The sequence below is a fragment of the Apteryx mantelli genome, chromosome 3, assembly GCF_036417845.1.
Source record: "Apteryx mantelli isolate bAptMan1 chromosome 3, bAptMan1.hap1, whole genome shotgun sequence".
NCBI lineage: Eukaryota > Metazoa > Chordata > Aves > Apterygiformes > Apterygidae > Apteryx > Apteryx mantelli.
In genome coordinates this window covers 24,343,612-24,361,331 of record NC_089980.1, presented here as the reverse complement: position 1 = coordinate 24,361,331, position 17,720 = coordinate 24,343,612, and the positions used below count along the sequence as shown (strand labels likewise).

Sequence of the window (17,720 nt, the reverse complement as noted above, 5' to 3'; positions counted from 1 at the left end):
TAGATAGATTGAAGACCAGGTATTTTCACACGTAGGCCATCTATACTGATCATTGCCATCTGTGAAAGGTTTTTGATTGCCTTAGTGAAGTGGCTTGATGTTATCATTCCACTTCTGAATAGATACATACTTTATAGCAGAGCTGTCACAAATTTGATGCTTTTGTTAGTCTTGATAGGCAGCCTTGTTGCAGATATGGAAATACAAAATTCTCCTTCAGAAGTGTCCCAGTGGAACAAACTCCATGCTGGGGAGATGTGTTAGATGAGTAGCACAGGATTCCCTTTACAGTCTGGAAAATAAGGGAAGAAAATATGAAGTCTGTCTTGACTGTGTCATGGCACTTGGTTCCAACTGAGGTTTTTTTAGTACACAGTCCAAAACTAGGAGCTGAGTTTGTTCAAATGACAGTTATTAAATAACGATATATTTTTCTATCACATCATTTGCAAAATATAAACTCTTGGAAATAGGGCTTTTAGAGAAAAAGAATTTTTGAACAGCATCAGTGTTTGGTAGAATAAATTCTAATCCCTTATGGTTCAAAAAGTAGTTAGTTTTTTTGGGTTCTACAGATTTAAAAGGAAAATCATATGGAGGTTTTAGGTTTTTTGTTGGTGGTGCTTTGCCTTCAGAATAAATTTTATTGTAATATTTTGAGTTAAAACACATTTTGCAAACAAAAGTTGTTGCTGGGTTGTGTTTTTTAATCAATACAGTTAAATGCACATAAGAAATTGTATATTATGAGCCTTGTCTAAAAGCACATAACAATATACCTAATCCTTCCTTGTCAGGTTACAATGCACCATACCTCTCTGTGTACAGTGAAAATGCAGTTGATATCTTTGACGTCAACTCCATGGAGTGGATTCAGACTATTCCACTAAAAAAGGTAACTTGCTGTTGATATCAAGCAGTTAAAGAATACGACTTTACGTCAGTATGGCTTTGCTACAGTCAGACAGGGTTTTTTAAGCACATTTGAAGTCATCAATAAAGCTGCTTGTTTAAACATACTTGAACTAAAAGAAGAGCTACTGCAAGGAAAACCAATGCTTTTTTTTTTTTTTTTTGGAATATAAGATACGAAGTGTGTGTTTTGAGCATAATTTCAATATTGTAGATGAAAGGTAAATCTGGAACATGTGAGTATTTTAGACTCACTGATATTATTGTAGAGAGTAGTTTCTCAGTATTCATTGCATATGGTTTCATTGAGACTGATTGTATCTCTGTTGTTGCCAAAAGATGATGGATGCTAAGATATTAAAAAATGCCTTCAAAAATCTGTCTTCTGCTGCTTGAGAACATTGTAAACAGGTAGGATTAAAATATTTTTGGTTCAACCAGCACAAATATTAAAGCCAAAGTGATGTCAGGTTTGTGTCACTGAAAAGGAAGTTCTTGAAAACCACCGCTTCCATGGTATTTAGGAAGTATTTGCTCAGCTGTATTCAAAAAAAAATTTTTTTCATAATTTAGGCCTATTTCAGCTTTGTATTTGTGTTAACATAATTCTTTTCATTGGCATTCTAATGACACAGAAGTACAAGAAGTCTTCTCTGTCGTCTTGTGTTAGTTGGTCAGTCTCTGTGCCTATCAGTTTCCTGCGTGTCAGATGCAGAAAGGATATTGTGCCACCATCTGGCAATGCTGTAAGGATAAATCATGCAAAGACTGAGGTGCTCAGCTATTAAACCACCTTAAGGAGACAAAAAGTATCTGGCCTTAGTTCTAAGAACACCAGTACACAGTTAAGTAATAAACTGTGTCTTAACAATGAAGCTTTAAAAGCTAGTAAAGAATTTAATCTTTCTGATGTCAAAATTTTGAGTTATTAAGCAGTTGGAGCATTTTTTCCTACATATCAGATTGTGATTTAGTACTTTGCTTAATGTTTGACTCAAGACACTACCCATGTAATGAATGGGTAGTCATTCATTACATTTATTACCACATTCAACAAGCAAGAACTGCTAATTGTAAGAGACTCAAAGATGGCAATTTATTATGAAGGGTTTGTTTCTAGCACAATTTGCAGACTGGCTGGAGTGTGAAATGGTTGTTTCCTGCAGAAATTTGAAATCACAAAAATTAGTATGTTGTAACAATCTGTATATACGTTATCAAGGTGCAAAGCATAACTGTAAGATGATACTAACACCAAATGAAAGCACAGCTTAGTGCTCTGTGCATCTAACAGACAAAATTGAATTGTTACATGAAGTAGACTTCTTATGGAATTTATTTATTTAAATGCTGGGAGGAGTAAGTATTAATCCTCTCTCCTTAAATAACTGGAATTTTAGGCAGTTCTGTGTGTACAGATGATTAAATCAGAAGTTTAAATTTAAAATTTGAAATTGTCTTTGCCTCTGCATTCTGGCTTTAATGACTCACCATTACTCTTCTTGAGAGCAGTCGTGGGTCGCATTGCTTCCTCCAGCCTCCAATTCTGTTCTGGAGTAGGCTTCGCACTGCCGAGTTTCCCTGGCTGCTTCCTGGTCGGCTCTGTCTCAGTGCTCCTTTCATGAAGTCTATAATGCTCCTGCTATCTTTCAGAATGAGCTGCACTATCTATATCGAGAGACAGATGTAGCATGAATTATTTTTAAAAGAATGATTTATGTTGTTTCAGGTACGACCCTTGAATACAGAAGGATCACTAAACCTTTTAGGACTGGAGACGATTAGATTAATATATTTCAAAAACAAAATGGCAGGTAAGTAAAAAAGGAGCTGATTTTCATTATGCAAACTTTTGTTTAGAAAGAGCATTTCCATTTGGGCCAGATCTGTGCATTGCAGAATGAGGTCTCTCAAACATGCATGTGCTTGTTAATGGGGGTAAAGCCAAGCTTATAGATTCCACCGTGACTGCAATGATACGGATGTCACTAAGCAGCAAGTCTGAACTTTTTTTCCTTTTGAACATTTAATGAAGATTTTAAAAAGACGGGAAAAGAAAAAGCAAATGACTAGTAACTCCCTCCCCCCCCCCCCCCCCCCATTTTGGGATCAGCTGTCAGAATGCCATCTAAAAATGCTGGTAAAATTTAAGGCTTTATAGTGATCTTGGCAGTGCTGGATTAAAATTAGTGTTATACTTGACCTAAACAAACCTTTCCCAAGGGTCAGAAAGCAATACAATGGTATATTTTCATAAGTTGGTATCGGGGCCATGTGTGATTGTGAGCCCAAGTGTTAGCTACAGAATTCTAACTATTTGTTGTGAGTTTCTCTCTCTCTCTTTTTTTTTTTTTTTTGAGCACATTTTGCAAGCATGCTCCTGAGTATAATTTAAAAAAAAAAAGAACCCAAATAGAATTTTTAGGTGGAGAGGGGGTGTGTTTTGTTTTCATTATTATTTTAAAAAAACCTCTCTTGATGCCTTTTAAAGAATGTTTTGTTTTAACAATGAAAAGCTATAATTTTTTTAATAACTATGCTGAAGTCACTGCTCTGCTGTGGAAACTAATGCTCCAGAAAGATATACGGCTGTTGATAGTGTTTCAGTGCCTAATTAAGTTGTCTGCTCACAAATTAGTACAAAATGGATGACAGTGGTGGAGAGGAGCAATAGGGTGGAAGTATGTATAAAGAGTTTTCAAGTCTAAATAAAGACTGAACATTAAAAGTAGAGCAGAAGAGAAAAGAAGTTGGAGAGCATAGGATCAGAAGTGAGTAAGGCTGATGTTGTGCTGTGGATACACCTCACTGACTTTCAGAGAAGTCTGCCAAGCAATAATGTATTCTGTAGGTGTATTTCTTTAAAATTTTGCAAGTTTTTTTGCTTAAACTGCTTAACTAGTAGATCCCATGCTTCATGAACTCTCCAGTTTATCTTAAGCAAAGAAGGAGATTTCAGCTGTGTACAAAATCTGTGTTGGCAGCTAGCAGTATGTGCTGGATGAGTTCAAACTTATTAAGTGTAACTTTAGTCTCCATATGTACAAAACAAGAGAAAGCAGTTACGGTATTCATTGAAAGTAAGATTCATATTTTATGATTGTCACTGCTATAGATTTCATCTCTTTATTAAAAATGCCCTGGCAAGACCTGCTTATGTGGAAAAAATCTTCCCTTTTCCCACAGTTGCAGCAAAATATAGGAGTTTGAATACTTCAAAAGGAATAGTCTTTGGAGCAGGAATGAATGAAAAAGAACCTTGCATTGAGTTTCGAGACAGTTGGCAGAACAAGGCTGTCCTCATGGGTTTCAGCAAGAACTGCCAGAGAAAGTTTGAGAGAGGACTAAGGTCCTCTGTTGCCCACCTAAATGTTTCCAGGCTCTTGGTTCTTCACTGTGAGATTGTGCAATGACACCTTGTAGGTTTGTTCATGTATGAACCTAGATTTTATGCCATCAAAAAATTTCAAGGACTTTTTCCTTGGAAAAAGAGGATAAAGGTCTTGTTTGAAAGAATCAATCCATGGTATTTTGAGAATATAGTTTTGGCATCTTGTGTGTGAAGAGGAGTAAAGTCTATTGCTGTACTATAGAGTACATAATGATTAAAAAAAGCCCATAACTCAAGAAGTGTTTATTTATCTTTGGTGACAAACAGATGGTGTCTACAACTGGCAAGAGCAGAGAGAGAAAGTGTCTTTGAATTCAAATTCCATGATAACCTCTGCTATCTCTTTAAAATTCTTGATAAAAATGGGTTTGACTTGAGTATTTTAGGCCATTTGAATGAGACATCTTAATTGATATTTTAAATATTTATTTACATTGTTTCCTCATCCAAGTGACTTTATCTGGTGTCAAGGACTGGTGTGTGTGCTCTCCCTCTATACACATACACATATGAACACACTCAGGGGAGCTTCTTTCCCTACATTTAAGAGAGGGTATCACCTTCCGAATACTGGAAACACAGAGGAAAACAGAAGGGGAACAAGGAAACTGACCTGATAATGCAAACTCTGATAAAAACAAACAAACAAAAAATCCTACTTTCATATAAATTGAGATTGGTGTAAGGTGACCAGCCCCCAAAGTAAAAACTTAAATGTCAGGCTGTGAAGTATTTCTGTTTTGTACCTCAGCATCCCTGCAATGTGTCCAAGCAATAAGAGCAGACACCGCAGCTTTCCTGGGGATTTCCTTTGGCCACCAGCTGCAAAAGAGGCACACTACTTGCACATCAGTTTCCCATATACCGAACACAAAATTTCCCTGCAGCCTAAGCAATGTTACTAAATATGCAGTGATCATACCTCCATACTGAATAAGCACGATGTGTTTTGTGTTAAAATGAGAACTGGTTAATGCTGACACTGCAGGGAGACTCATCCTCATTGTGGTGGGTCCTTACAGATTAAGCTGCTTTTTTCTAATGGGATCTATCATGTGCTCCTGATAGAAAAATTTCTGATTATGTAGATGAAAAATTCTTGTGTCTGTACCCTCCCCATGGTAGATATGACTACTGGATGAATCCTGATGTGAGCTTGAAAATGAATGTATATGTGGCGCTTGCAGAGACTTAGTGCACTGCTGCTCTTTTACTGAGGATTTCTTACACTTGTAGTCTGGCTTAAGTGCCTGCATCCTGAGGCTTTGTGCCATTATGCAGGGCCCTCTCCAATGATTTAGATCCAGAAATGTTGCATAAACCTGCATACTACTTGTTTCTTTGTATTTTGAAAATCAAATCATTTTATTAAATAACTAATGAAGTATCCCACTGGATCATTTTCATGTTGATTCCAGAGGGCGATGAACTGGTAGTTCCTGAGACATCAGATAACAGCCGGAAGCAAATGGTTCGAAACATCAACAACAAGCGGCGCTATTCTTTCAGAGTACCAGAGGAGGAGAGGATGCAGCAGAGGAGGTCGGTATTCAACATGTACTTGTCCTCTGTACATGCCTGTAGGCCTTGAAGGACAGTGACTGATGCCCATGTAGTGCTTCACTTGCTGCTTTCTGGAATTCCCTTTTCAGATGTTTTCGTGTCTTCACTGCTGTGTTAATCCTTGATGTATAATTTGTGTTGATACCAGTCTGGATATGGATATGCACTGGATACACAAGTAATCTCATTAATTGAAATAAATTATGTGAAACAGCTGTAATTTGGAATGCATGTCTTCACATACTGTATATAGGTACATATGCGTGCACCTATACTGTATATAAAGATCCATAATAAACATTTTACAAAAGGAGATTACATTGCTAATTATGCATATGGATTAATTACTTTCAGACTCTGGTTCTACTTTTCTTTCTTTAGGGCAATTCTACTCTCAGCAGTATTCCAAGGCATCTGCTTTTTTGATTTATAATATTTCTTAACTACATAAACACTCTCTAAATCTCAGAAAACTCACCTGCAGGGGGCATTGAGCTGCAGGACAGATTTCTAATAAAAGTCTTTAACAGGTTGCAAGTATTTTCCTAAATGGCAATAAAAATAGGTCAGCACTCCTTACAGGTTCACAAAGGACGTTTATTGACCACTTCCTGTCACTCACTAAAGATTACCTGCTACTGCGCTAAAATACACCTTGAAGAACTGAATACTTCAGTTTTCCAGCTCCTACTGCTGATGGATGGCTCTCTGCTTTCCTTTCTTTTTGGCTCTAAGTAACGTAACAGCTGTGTGCAGTGAAGTTAAAGGTCCAGAGTTCTTGTCCTTGCATTTTCTGAGCTGCTTGTGGTGCTGTCTTTTAAATTTTTGTTTACTCCGAGTTCTGAAACGCATCCTTGCCATTTTGGCAAGCTTTTATTGTAATTCTGACACAGACTGAGAGAAAGGTAGTGCAGTATTAATTCTGTTTTCACATTTTGTCCTTCATTTTCATCTCCACTTTGCAATATAACATCACAAATGAGTTCCGCTTTTGCTCATCTTACTGAGCTTTTTATCAGCTCACAGTGGTTGTGTATTCCCTGAATATTAGTAATTATTGGGTGTTAGCCTGCAATACAGCATTTTTCTGTTCTGGCCCCCTACCTTCTCTTCAGGCTGTAGGTTTGTCCAGGCCAGTGCTGATAGCAAGGGTTTTCACTGTTAACATGGCAGATTATTAATTTCCATTTAGAAGTAACTGATAATCAAAACTGTACTTGTTTTTTAAATGCCCATTCTCAGCTTGAACAAAACACCTAAATGAAATATTTTCTTTTGCAGGGAGATGCTACGAGATCCAGAAATGAGAAATAAATTAATTTCTAACCCAACTAATTTTAACCACATAGCACATATGGGTCCAGGAGATGGTATACAGATTCTCAAAGACCTTCCAATGGTAAGTGAGAAAGTACATGGGAGAGTGACTGCAACAGAGGCTGCAAATAAGAGAAAGACAGACAAGTATTATTTTAAATGTTTATTCAGAGTGTTTGATGTATTTCATATCAGAAGCAGCGTAACCAGGAAAATGGAGCTAAACATGCTCCACTTTATGTGATAAAATTTAAAAGGACAGTTTGACACTTAAGAATTGCAGGGAGAAATGCCTCCTGGTTTTTAAGGCAGTTTGGCTTCTCAGGGTTGATTATGGTTTATATAGCGCATACGAAGGGACAAATTTAAGAGGATTTAGGCCTAGGTTCTTTGCAGGAATGGAAGGAGAAATTCCTCCCTCCATAAACTGTATTACTGTAAGTTCAATTCCTTTCCTCCCTTCCTATCTTTAGCTCCAACTTGGCCTCTCTACAGCGTCTTTTCCTCAGACAGTGGAACTGTGGCAGTTTTACAATGTGCAGGGCCCAAATTTAATCCCTGCCACAGGCGTCATTTTTCATTTTCTCTCCAGGTTAACTACTCTCAATGAAGCAGAAGCTCTTACATAAAAATTAACCATTTAAAGTGAAAAAAGAAAAAAAAATGCAAAATATAATAGTGCACACACATGTTCCTTTCCACAAAGCCTGACTTAGGAAATAGTCTCTTTTGAGGGTAGTGAAACTTTTGCTGAGGTATAGACCAGATAATATTTTGCTCGTAGGAGAGTGTTCATAGTGTTTACCTCAAGCTACGTTGAACATCTTGTTTGTGTGTTCTGCATTGTGCTTTAAATTCATCCAAGCTGACTTAGATGTGATTCAGAAGGTGATAAATAAGACTGTAAGGAGGATCCCTAAAGAAAACCAAAGAGATGATATGAATACCACTCTAAGACATAGGTATATGTCATCCATTCAGTAGTGCTGTGGTCTAAAATGGTCGTTACTATTACCTGTAGTCTGTGCAGAAAGCAGTAGGTAGGAGGGCCTGTGAAAAATTCTCTCAGCATCTGAAAAATTAAAAGGAGACCACAGTAAGACTGGAAGAGAAAGCATGCCATGCAGCTGCACTAGTTCAGGAGCTCAGGAGCATAACTTCTGCCCTCCAGATAATCCTGTCAGCAATGGTAGTTTTATGTTGCACTTTACCATAAAGTCTGCACGTTGTACATGAGCGCTTTGGGCACTTTCTGTTCCTTACAGAGGAGGGATATGCATGGGAAGGATTTCCTTTAAAAGTACTAGAGTAGTCTGAGAGTCCTATCTATAACAAATATATTCAGTGAAATTGAGCAACAAAAATGTGTGTGTGTGTGTGTTTAGAAACGAATGAAAAAATAACCAAGAGAAAGAGCAGGAAGGTTGTGGAAAACCCAAGACAAAACCTAAGGGAAGTTGGCAGATGATGTTTATCTTACCTGCATGTCTGTATTTGCATGGCTAATGTTTAATGAGGAGTGATCATTTACTTCAGGACAGGATGCAGATCAGAACTTTTTTCACTTTACTGTTTCTGGTGGCTTTTTTAAAATATTTCTGGCTCTTCTAGAGCAGTGAAAATAATCCACTGCTGCTAAAGGTAGGGCAAAACATCACATTTCACACCATCAGTTGCTGAAAGTTCATGGGAACCGAAAGCTGCAAGGATTCTTAATCAACCCTGAATCTGGCAAGTGTGAAATGAAGAATGATTTTATCTATAGAAGGGGATTTTCTAAGATTTAATCTGGATTAATATTTCTTAAGTTACATCATCTCTAAATGGCTTTTAGCTTTAAATTTGTTTCGATTAAACAAACTTTGTATTAGCTCGAAGGTCGTATTTGGAGGTAGAACTGGTATTTTGCTTCTTACCAATCAATGTGATGTTTTGAAAAAAATTCATGAGTCACTTGTTTCTTGTAAAATGGATGAGAAGCCACTAGAAAATATAATACAGAATTGATTTCTGCACTTGTTTCCCTACTGCAGTTTGTTTTTAAAGTTACTATTGAAAACTCATTTTTGCAAGTAGTTATCAATCTTGATCCTGGGAGATATCACTGCAGAAAGAGTGATTTTGATGTTTAGTATTGCGGTAGGTTCTGCAGTATCATATTGTATTTGTAGTTCTAACTGAACAGATATGGGAGAGTTACATCAATCGTGGGACTAGAAAGTGTGTGAACTTGAAGTGTAACCTGACATTAGGAAATAAATTTTCTGTTAAGAGTGCTCCTTCTGTCCAGGCAGGTTTTTCTTTTCCAACAGCTTCCTGTAAGGCTTTTGGCTGGACTAGGTCTCCATTTCGTCTGCTCCCAACAGACTACTTCCTTACTCAGGCACAAAAGTAGAGGAAAAGGAGTTCTGCGTGATGATTCAAACGCGTACGATGTTATGCACTGAGTATGAGGTTTTATTTGAAAGATAAATCTAGAATAACAGATAGAATGGGAGCAGAGAGCACACTGTGCCCAGGAGAATCAGTACACAAGGTAACGAATGCTCATCCAGTCCCCCATACAGTTCATCCATAGGACAGTTTCTCTTCAAAGACACATCTTTGAATTATTTCACTGGATTCTTACCTTATTCCAAAAGGTGAACAGGGTTTTGTGCTTCTTAGCATAGCGTGGTGATTCTGCAGCTGGGACATCGGCTTCGTGTTTTTACATCGATCAGTGTGCTTCAATAAAAAAAGTAACAAATTTATTTTTAAAGAAATACGGGAAAGTTTGCAGCATTTTACTTCATGAATGCCTATATGTTTTTGTATTTAACGGGTGCTACCACTAGGGGGAACAAGTAGTGCAAGGCTAAATGTTTTCTCAGTTGTTTTCATCCGACTTTTTTAGGAGCTGTGTATTCTCTTTTTATGAGATACTGGAATGCAGAAAGTGGATGAAAATAGTGGACTGGACCTTCTTATTTGCAGTTTCCTCTTACTCTCTTATTTGAGCAAGTTCAGCCATGACTGGATCTGCTAATATGGATTTGTTCATCCAGCACAAACTTTACCTGAAGTCAGTATAATGCTCTGTAGGCAGAAGGGTCCTTATTAATAGGTTTTAATAGAGAATTGATAGTTTAATCTCAGCATTGGATGAGATTGTCATAAACTAATAGCCAGCTCAGGTTACCTTGGTCTAACTTCTGTCTCCATGGATGAACTTTGTAAAGCAAATGACAAATTTTTTTCTCATATATAAAAGTGAGGAAAGCAAAACAAATCAAAACTTACCTCTGCAGTCCCCCTAACCTGCCCCTGCTGCCTTTTTCAGGGGAAATGCCAAAGACTGAACAAAGCGCAGAATTAAACCTGCTAGCGAAGGCCCTTGCGTAGCCAGGCTGCGATATGCTGGGAGGGCAGGTGGGGACAAAAGTTTGCACTGCCTCAGCCCGGGGCATTACCTGGCTGGCAGGTACAGAGCCAGCAGGAACTTGCTTGCTGTTAGCCCACTACTGTTCTTAATGACGTCTTTTAAAAGATCAACTTTAGAGAGTTTTGTTTTTGTTGTAAAAATACAAGATGAAAATCAGGTAAATGGAGAGTTTTAAGTCTATTTGATACTGTAGATCCAAACCAGATGCCTACATATGTGCAGTTTGTATATCTGCACGTGAATGCACTTGCTGATGCAGCTACGTAAGGGGGAAAGGTGCTTTTGCTGTGCATGCATTTCTAAGGTCTTGGTACATACAGGCACATAACACAGACATCTGCTTTTAAAGAGTTGCTTCTGTTTAGGAAGTCATAATGTGTGATATGTTTATGGTAATTTGCAGTCTACTAAGAGTGCCGTGTTGTTCCCTCTGCGAATGGACGCCACTCACTTCAGTGGAGCCCTGTGTTGGCACTGAGATGAACATGCCCAAGACGCAGTGTGAGATTAGATTTAAGAGAGACAATTTTAAAGGTTATCCTGCAACTGCTGTAGGTTTGCAACCTTCCTTTCTTCATGTCTAGCTGTTATATATAGGGGTTGGGTTTTGACAAGCAGGTGTGTGGACTGCAACAAAACAAAAGTCAGAAGTTCTTATCTGCTATTACCAGAGCTTGTGTATTAATCAGTACCTGTTTGTATTTTATTGATGTGGATACTAGATCTGGGTCTCTGTCTTGTTTTGTACAATTTAGAATCATTCCTGTTAGTATATCCCCAAACTTATCTATTGACATGTTTTTCTTCCCTAGCAGCCTGTCACCAATTAACTGGCCGTACAGTCTGGCCTCCCTTCTGCCCTCTTGTCCCTTGAAGCCACTTTATCGTGGACGCTCCTTTGTAGTGAAGATCTGAATTCTGGAACTGCACTTACTGCAGCACAGACCACCTCTCTGTGTACACCAGATGTACAGGATTGATTTTGCTTTCATATTCTGCATGCTTAAGTATTTTACATACAAAAGCTAGTCTTGACTGCCATTATATTTGAACATTATGCTTCAGTTTGACTTCATTATACATGAACCATTATATTTTCATAATAGATTATCTGTGAAGCTTTGCTTGTTTCGAATGAGAAACTTTCAGAGTAAATGAATACTTATACATGTTTGGTATTATTTAAAGAAAGTGGGAACCCCACGCATGCATCTAATAGCAGAGTATGATCCACGGAGGACTGCTTTAAAAACGTTGCTATATCGTGGCTTTTTCACACTCATGAATGCTGGCTACGTATTTTTGTGGACTGCAGTTAGCCTACCCTCTGCTTTTTAGCTTGTGGTTTTAGACGTTCCCTTTTCTCCCTTATTGGCTTTCAGGAGTGTAGCTGGTTTTGCTGCAACTTCTCCGTTGTGAGCAGACAGCCCATCAAAGTCTGCTTTTCTGTTCTGGGCCATTATTGGAAAGGTGGCTTCCTGTACTGATATTTAGATGCTGCTAAACTCACTAGTAACAATTTAACATATATCATGTCTTATATGCCATAATGTGGTAATTGATGTTCCGGTTAACATGCAAAGCCTCATAATACCAGTGTGTTTAAAAAAAGAAAAAGTTGGATTTTAGCAGCTGAGGGAAATGAAGAGAACAGTGAGAATAATGTTTGATAACATGTATTGGGGTGTGACTTAATGTTCTTCCAAACTGCCAAACGTTCCACATACAAAACGTAGTGCCTTAGGTTTAGCAGAGGGGTAAGCTGAATTTTTACCATAAGTCATAATGTTTCTAATGTTACTCAGCTCGAGGGGAAGAGAAGAGGGTTAGAAATTAAAAAAAGGCGTTCTGATTTGCTGGTGGCCACTGGGCAAACCATCCCCATGTAGGCTCACCGGCTGAAAATGTACATGGCACAGGGAGGGCGAGCGAGCCTTGGAGAGCTCTTCAGTTGAATCTCCAGGACTTAGATGGCTTTGAATTACAAGAGCACTTGTGTCAGCCCATTCCGCAGAGGTCAATTAGAAATTGTTTCTCTTTAATTTGCAGGATTATTTTTCCCCTCTCTTTCTTCAGGTCGCACTTTGGGCATGCATTGCTCAGGTGACTATTGAAAACATTCCGATTTCCCAGTACTTTTTGCACCTTATTCGCTAAGGGCCTAGTTTTCTGCAGTGCAGAAAAGGCAGTGCAAAGCCTGTTCATCAGCAAAGCGCTGTAAGGCGTAAGCAAGCGTACAGAAGGACGTAGGCTTTGTGTTGTCCGTCTGCAGTGGAGTAAATTTTGTCCCAGTTGTCTGACACTAACCAGTTCACCTTCCCGCCTGACCTGTGTGCCTGTCCTGCTGAAACGCTATTCCCTCCCATTAGAAATACTCCGTGTTTGTTGTACGGGTGATACTTGATTTCAATGGGATCACTAAAATGCATGAATAACAGAAGGAAATCTCCTATGATCTTTAACTGTTGTGTATTCTCATCTTCTCTTCTCCCCACGCCATCTCGCCTGTGTTCACCCTCCTCTGTTTGTGCTATGTCTGTTGTAGATTGTAAGCTCCTCAAGGCAGGGAACTGATGCTTCTCAACTGTCTGTAAAGCACCTTTTACAACTGTGGTGCTCTTTGGAATACCAAATAATAATAAATATTAGAATCAATTCCCAATGAGTTAAAAGTTTTATTTGTTTTCAATGTTTTAGCAGCAGCGAGGGTGGCAGGCGCATGGGCCACCACGTGAGGAAGCTGATGAGAGGCCGGGGGTGACAGTGCGAGGACGCGCGCAGCCAGGGTGCCGCCTGGCTCGCCGGCAGCGGTGGGCTGCCCTCGCAGGCTGTGTGTCCGCGTGACCATCCTTCATCGCTTTCTCCGTTGTTTTTGATAGCGGCACTCCCCTTCCCAGCTCCCTCAGCATCACGCCAGTCTGATCTCCTCTCCGAGCAACTTTGAACACATCTACCACATGACTGTAAATTCGGCCGAAATTTTCCTCTCTTGCGATTCCATAAGCCCTGCACACCCCCCACTTCCGCGCCGCCTCCCCGGGCCTCCCAGCCCTCTGGCTCTGAGGGTACGAGCGGCCGAGTCAGGTGCTCACGCTACTAACCCGGTGTGGTTTTCCTTTTGCCTGGCTAACAACAGGGGAGAAAACCCCTCGTAAGCGGTTTCCCTCTCCCTTGCGCTTTCTTTCCCAGCTGACTTGTTTTCTGCCATCAGCCATGGTGTTTCCACAGCTGTGATGTATCAAGAAACAGATGTTTCAGGGCTTAAAAAACAAAAAGCGTAAAATAATTGGGCTGAACCTTTTGCTATGAAAACAGCATTTTTAATCATCAGGAAGGGTGTGGATATTTTAAATGATAAGTTTTCTGTTCTTCAGTGCTCATCCTCCAGCAGCCAGTGGCAGGGGCAGGATGCTGCGTACCAGATTGTATTAGGAAAAAGGTTCTGGATACATCTGCCTTGGGCCAGCTTTCAGTCTGTTCATTTGTGAAATCGTGCAGGGTGCAAGACTTTTACACAGTACCTTACACAGGTTGAGAGAGACACGAGGACACAAGTTGTGCCCAGACAGTTTCTAGGTTAGAATAAATGAAGACAGAACATAAACGAGTGAGAAGAACAAAAGTTAAAGATAATGGGAAGTGGATGATGCAGATCCTCTTAATCCTGGTATTTTTAAACAGAGACTGAGGTAAGATACTGTGCTGTAAATATCCTTCCAGTTGGAATGCAAAATTTGGGGGATGGAGGTGGTCTTTTCTTTTCCCGTGTATTTGTGTAGCTCTGACTACACTGTGCATCCTGGTCTGAATACATAGGGGTTGCTAGGTCTTACGGCAATACAAGTCATACTGAAACAGGCACACAAATGCCTGCTAGTGCATTATAATTGTGTACCACGCTGTGGCCTGCAGTTCTGCTTTGGACAGATCTGCAGAAAAATCAGGGATAATCTGTAGGTAGACATATGTAATGGTGGTTGGTTCCTCAGGGTTTGCGTGGGTTGAGCTGTGCCTGTTGCCGTAATGGAAAGACTGCTGTTGGCTTCAGTGGCGTTTGGATACCCTTCGAACATACGGCAAACCTTCACTGCTAGATTGCTTTGAGTGCCTTTTTGTTGAGCTCCTAGATCCCTACCACTGGAAAGGTTTTTGGATACATACCTGCATGCAACATTAGAGAGAATTTAAACATGCGGGAGGAAAAATTACTGCCTTGTCCGTAAGGCTCCAGAACAAATTTGTGTAGCTAAGCTTTGGTGAATGAATGCCCCGTGCATGGTCATGTGTCACTGTCATGAAATTCCAAGTGTCACAAGCATTAATATCCAAAAATGAAGTTGCAGCATTTTGGAAAACATGCCCTATGATGACATGTCTGCATCCAACCTGGATTTTCTGTTGGGAAAAGAGACGCAAATATACAGAAGTAATGCTCTATTAAAATGCAGAAGTCTTGTTAAGTAAAGCTAGAACTTGTTTCTGTGTAGAGGGCCATGGTAGGGGCACTGAAGCTGTATTTCAGGTCCGGTTTTTAAATCCAACTTTACTACAGAATTTTCTGTGTTTAATATCCAGTGATTTATTGCAGAAATGTGGCAGGCTGCATACCCACCCCCTACCTTTCCTCGCTCGTGTGAGCAGTTTCCCTGGAACCCCTAAGGATCGTCCCCGGGTTGTTTTGAGCAGCAGTGGTACCAGGTTTTCATTTAGGAGCATCCTTCCTCCTAGTGTTGCAGCGGCACGGAAACGCTGTTTCCAGTAGCACAAACACGAGGGAACTGGGCAGCTTCAGAGGCGAGATGTTGTGTCTGTGAGCTCCTTGCAGCACAAGAGGTTTAGGCTTGTATGAAAGCAAGCATTTGTCTCCTTCCTGGCTCGAGGCAAGAGAGGCTGTAAGCTGTCTGTGGATTGGAAAGCAAGGCTGTGGGTCTGGGGTTTGTGTCTGTCCGTCCATCCGTCCCCCCACCTTGTGTTTGGTTAGTGCAAGAAAGCTAGCGCTCCTCCCGGAAGAGGCCGGGCCCCGGTACCCCAGGTGCAGACGGGGTATTGGAACCGAAAGAGCCTGGAATCAGTAGGGGAGTTGAAAAATATACCTTTACAGTAGGCTTTTATATCTTGTCATATTACTGCATGGCAGAATTAAATGCTCGGGTTTGTATTTAGTGAATAGAGCACTACTGGGGGAGGAAAAGCACGATGGACAGAGAAGCATGAGCAAACCATTTCCTATGGGGGAGGCAGCTGTTCAGCGAGGCCCTCGGCGCTCTCCCCCGCGGGTCCAAGCCGGGCCGGGCCTGAGCGCTGGGCAAGGTAACGCTGCGGCGGAGCAGCGGGGACCCCGCGCGCGGCTGCGATCGCACAAACGTAACCTACAGCTCCCCAGCGGCTCGGCGCTCCCGCTGGCAGTGGGGATGCGCTGAACTGATTTGGGTCTTTGACCCTATTTCACAGTGATTAACTTTGTTCAGCAGCAGCAGCTTCTCTGCTGCTGGTATTTTCTCTTCAAAGATATTTTTCTCTCGCCTTTCTCTGTTTGGTTCAGCAGTCGGAATGGATTTTACCTGCTAGGATTTGAATTGTTGCTCTAAATGATGGGATTTTGTCTCTCATAATAAGCAAATAAAGGCCAGGATTCATACTTTTTTCTTTTGTTTTTAACTTGCTGCATTTTGCTGCTTTATAACTACTGCTGTAACCACCACTTAATTTTCTCTGGATTCCCTTTCTGCATCATGTGCATATCACTTCCAGGGGTTTTGCTCCAGAATGCCAGGGTCTCTGGCATGTGCTTATTTTATTTTTAGAACAAAGAGCAATGAAAGATTTGTGTCTTGGGAGAATTGTATGCAGGGAATTACATGGACTTCGCAAACTGAGATCACGAAAAATAATCGTCATTAGACTACACTGTTAAAATAAATGAGTCTTTTATGCGCCACGTCCCTCCTTCACCTGATGCCTGCACATTCTCTGCTCAGTCACTGTTAAGGCGGTTAGTCACCTTATCATTAAACATAATTGTTCTCTTTGCTTAAAAGAAACCTTGTAGGTTTATACAACATTCGTTGCAGTTCTGATGTACTAACCGCAGTGCACACATTTGCATGGGGCTGCACTTAGCTTTCCTTTGTGTTTCTCAAAACACAATAGCCTATTCCCTAGGCCATTATTTCCTTCATGTATTGTCTGTGGAGCCTCTATTGTTTATGTACAGTATGTAAGGATGCTTGTGGTATCTGTATCTCAAATTGCTTATTGCGTGGTGAAGGACACAAGAGCAGAATTTAGTATTTTGTACTACAAAGTAAATTATTCACGTTAAAAAAAGCAAAAAAGACAGAGCAGTATAATCTCAGAAGTGTTTTAAAATAGACTTTTTAAAGCCTTCAGGTATAAATCCTAGTTGAGAACAGTGCAGCAATGGGTCAGAGGAGAATTAAATAGGGCTTTTTCATTGATAAGGTCTCTGATTCTCTTATGTTGGTATTTGAGAGAGATCTGAGAACAGGAGGAGGAATTACAATTCTTATTTATTGGATGCAAATTAAATAATTTGCCATCTCTAGCCCACTGGGAGAATAAGAAGCTCTGTAATAGCAAAGAGTTTCTAAGGGTCATTGAAATACTGGGCTGACAGCAGGTTGGTTACAGCTGGGAGCAGGCGTTGTGCAGCCCTCCGCTTTCTCTGGAAACGGTCCTAACACGCTGGAACAAAGGGGCTGGAGGATTTCTCCAGATCGAAGAATGTAGTTAAATGATTTAGTTGAACAAAATTTGGGCCATATTGAACTGCTTGTTTTTCAGGCTTAGGGTACTGGGATATTGCAGAGACTGGTGCATCTGAGGGTTTCTTTGAGAATACCTGAAAACTTTCTTTGATGTTTGGCTACTTTATCTGAGAGTGACAATGGGAAAATAAAGAAATATAAATAGGAAGAAATTAACAGTTATTGCAGGTGTTTTGTAAAGAGGAAATCAAGTAATGCTCAGAGCTACCTGCAGTTCTTTTCATCTTCTGCATTTGTAAAGGTTCTCGAAACCTAATTCTAGTTAGTGATAATGACTTAATATTGCAAATCATGTTAGGAGCAGGATAAATGCATCTGCATGTTT

The 17,720-nt window shown here is 40.1% G+C and overlaps 1 protein-coding gene across 2 annotated transcripts in view; it reads left to right on the top strand.

Moving 5' to 3' along the window:
* CDC42BPA (CDC42 binding protein kinase alpha) overlaps positions 1 to 17,720 on the top strand; it is a 192,832-nt gene that overhangs the window by 166,753 nt on the left and 8,359 nt on the right. For both annotated transcript variants that reach the window (XM_013940346.2, XM_067292955.1), the window contains 4 exons: positions 798 to 895; positions 2,642 to 2,726; positions 5,722 to 5,845; positions 7,148 to 7,265. In XM_013940346.2, coding sequence (XP_013795800.1) covers positions 798 to 895; positions 2,642 to 2,726; positions 5,722 to 5,845; positions 7,148 to 7,265 — 425 coding nt within the window. The remainder of the gene's footprint in view (positions 1 to 797; positions 896 to 2,641; positions 2,727 to 5,721; positions 5,846 to 7,147; positions 7,266 to 17,720) is intronic.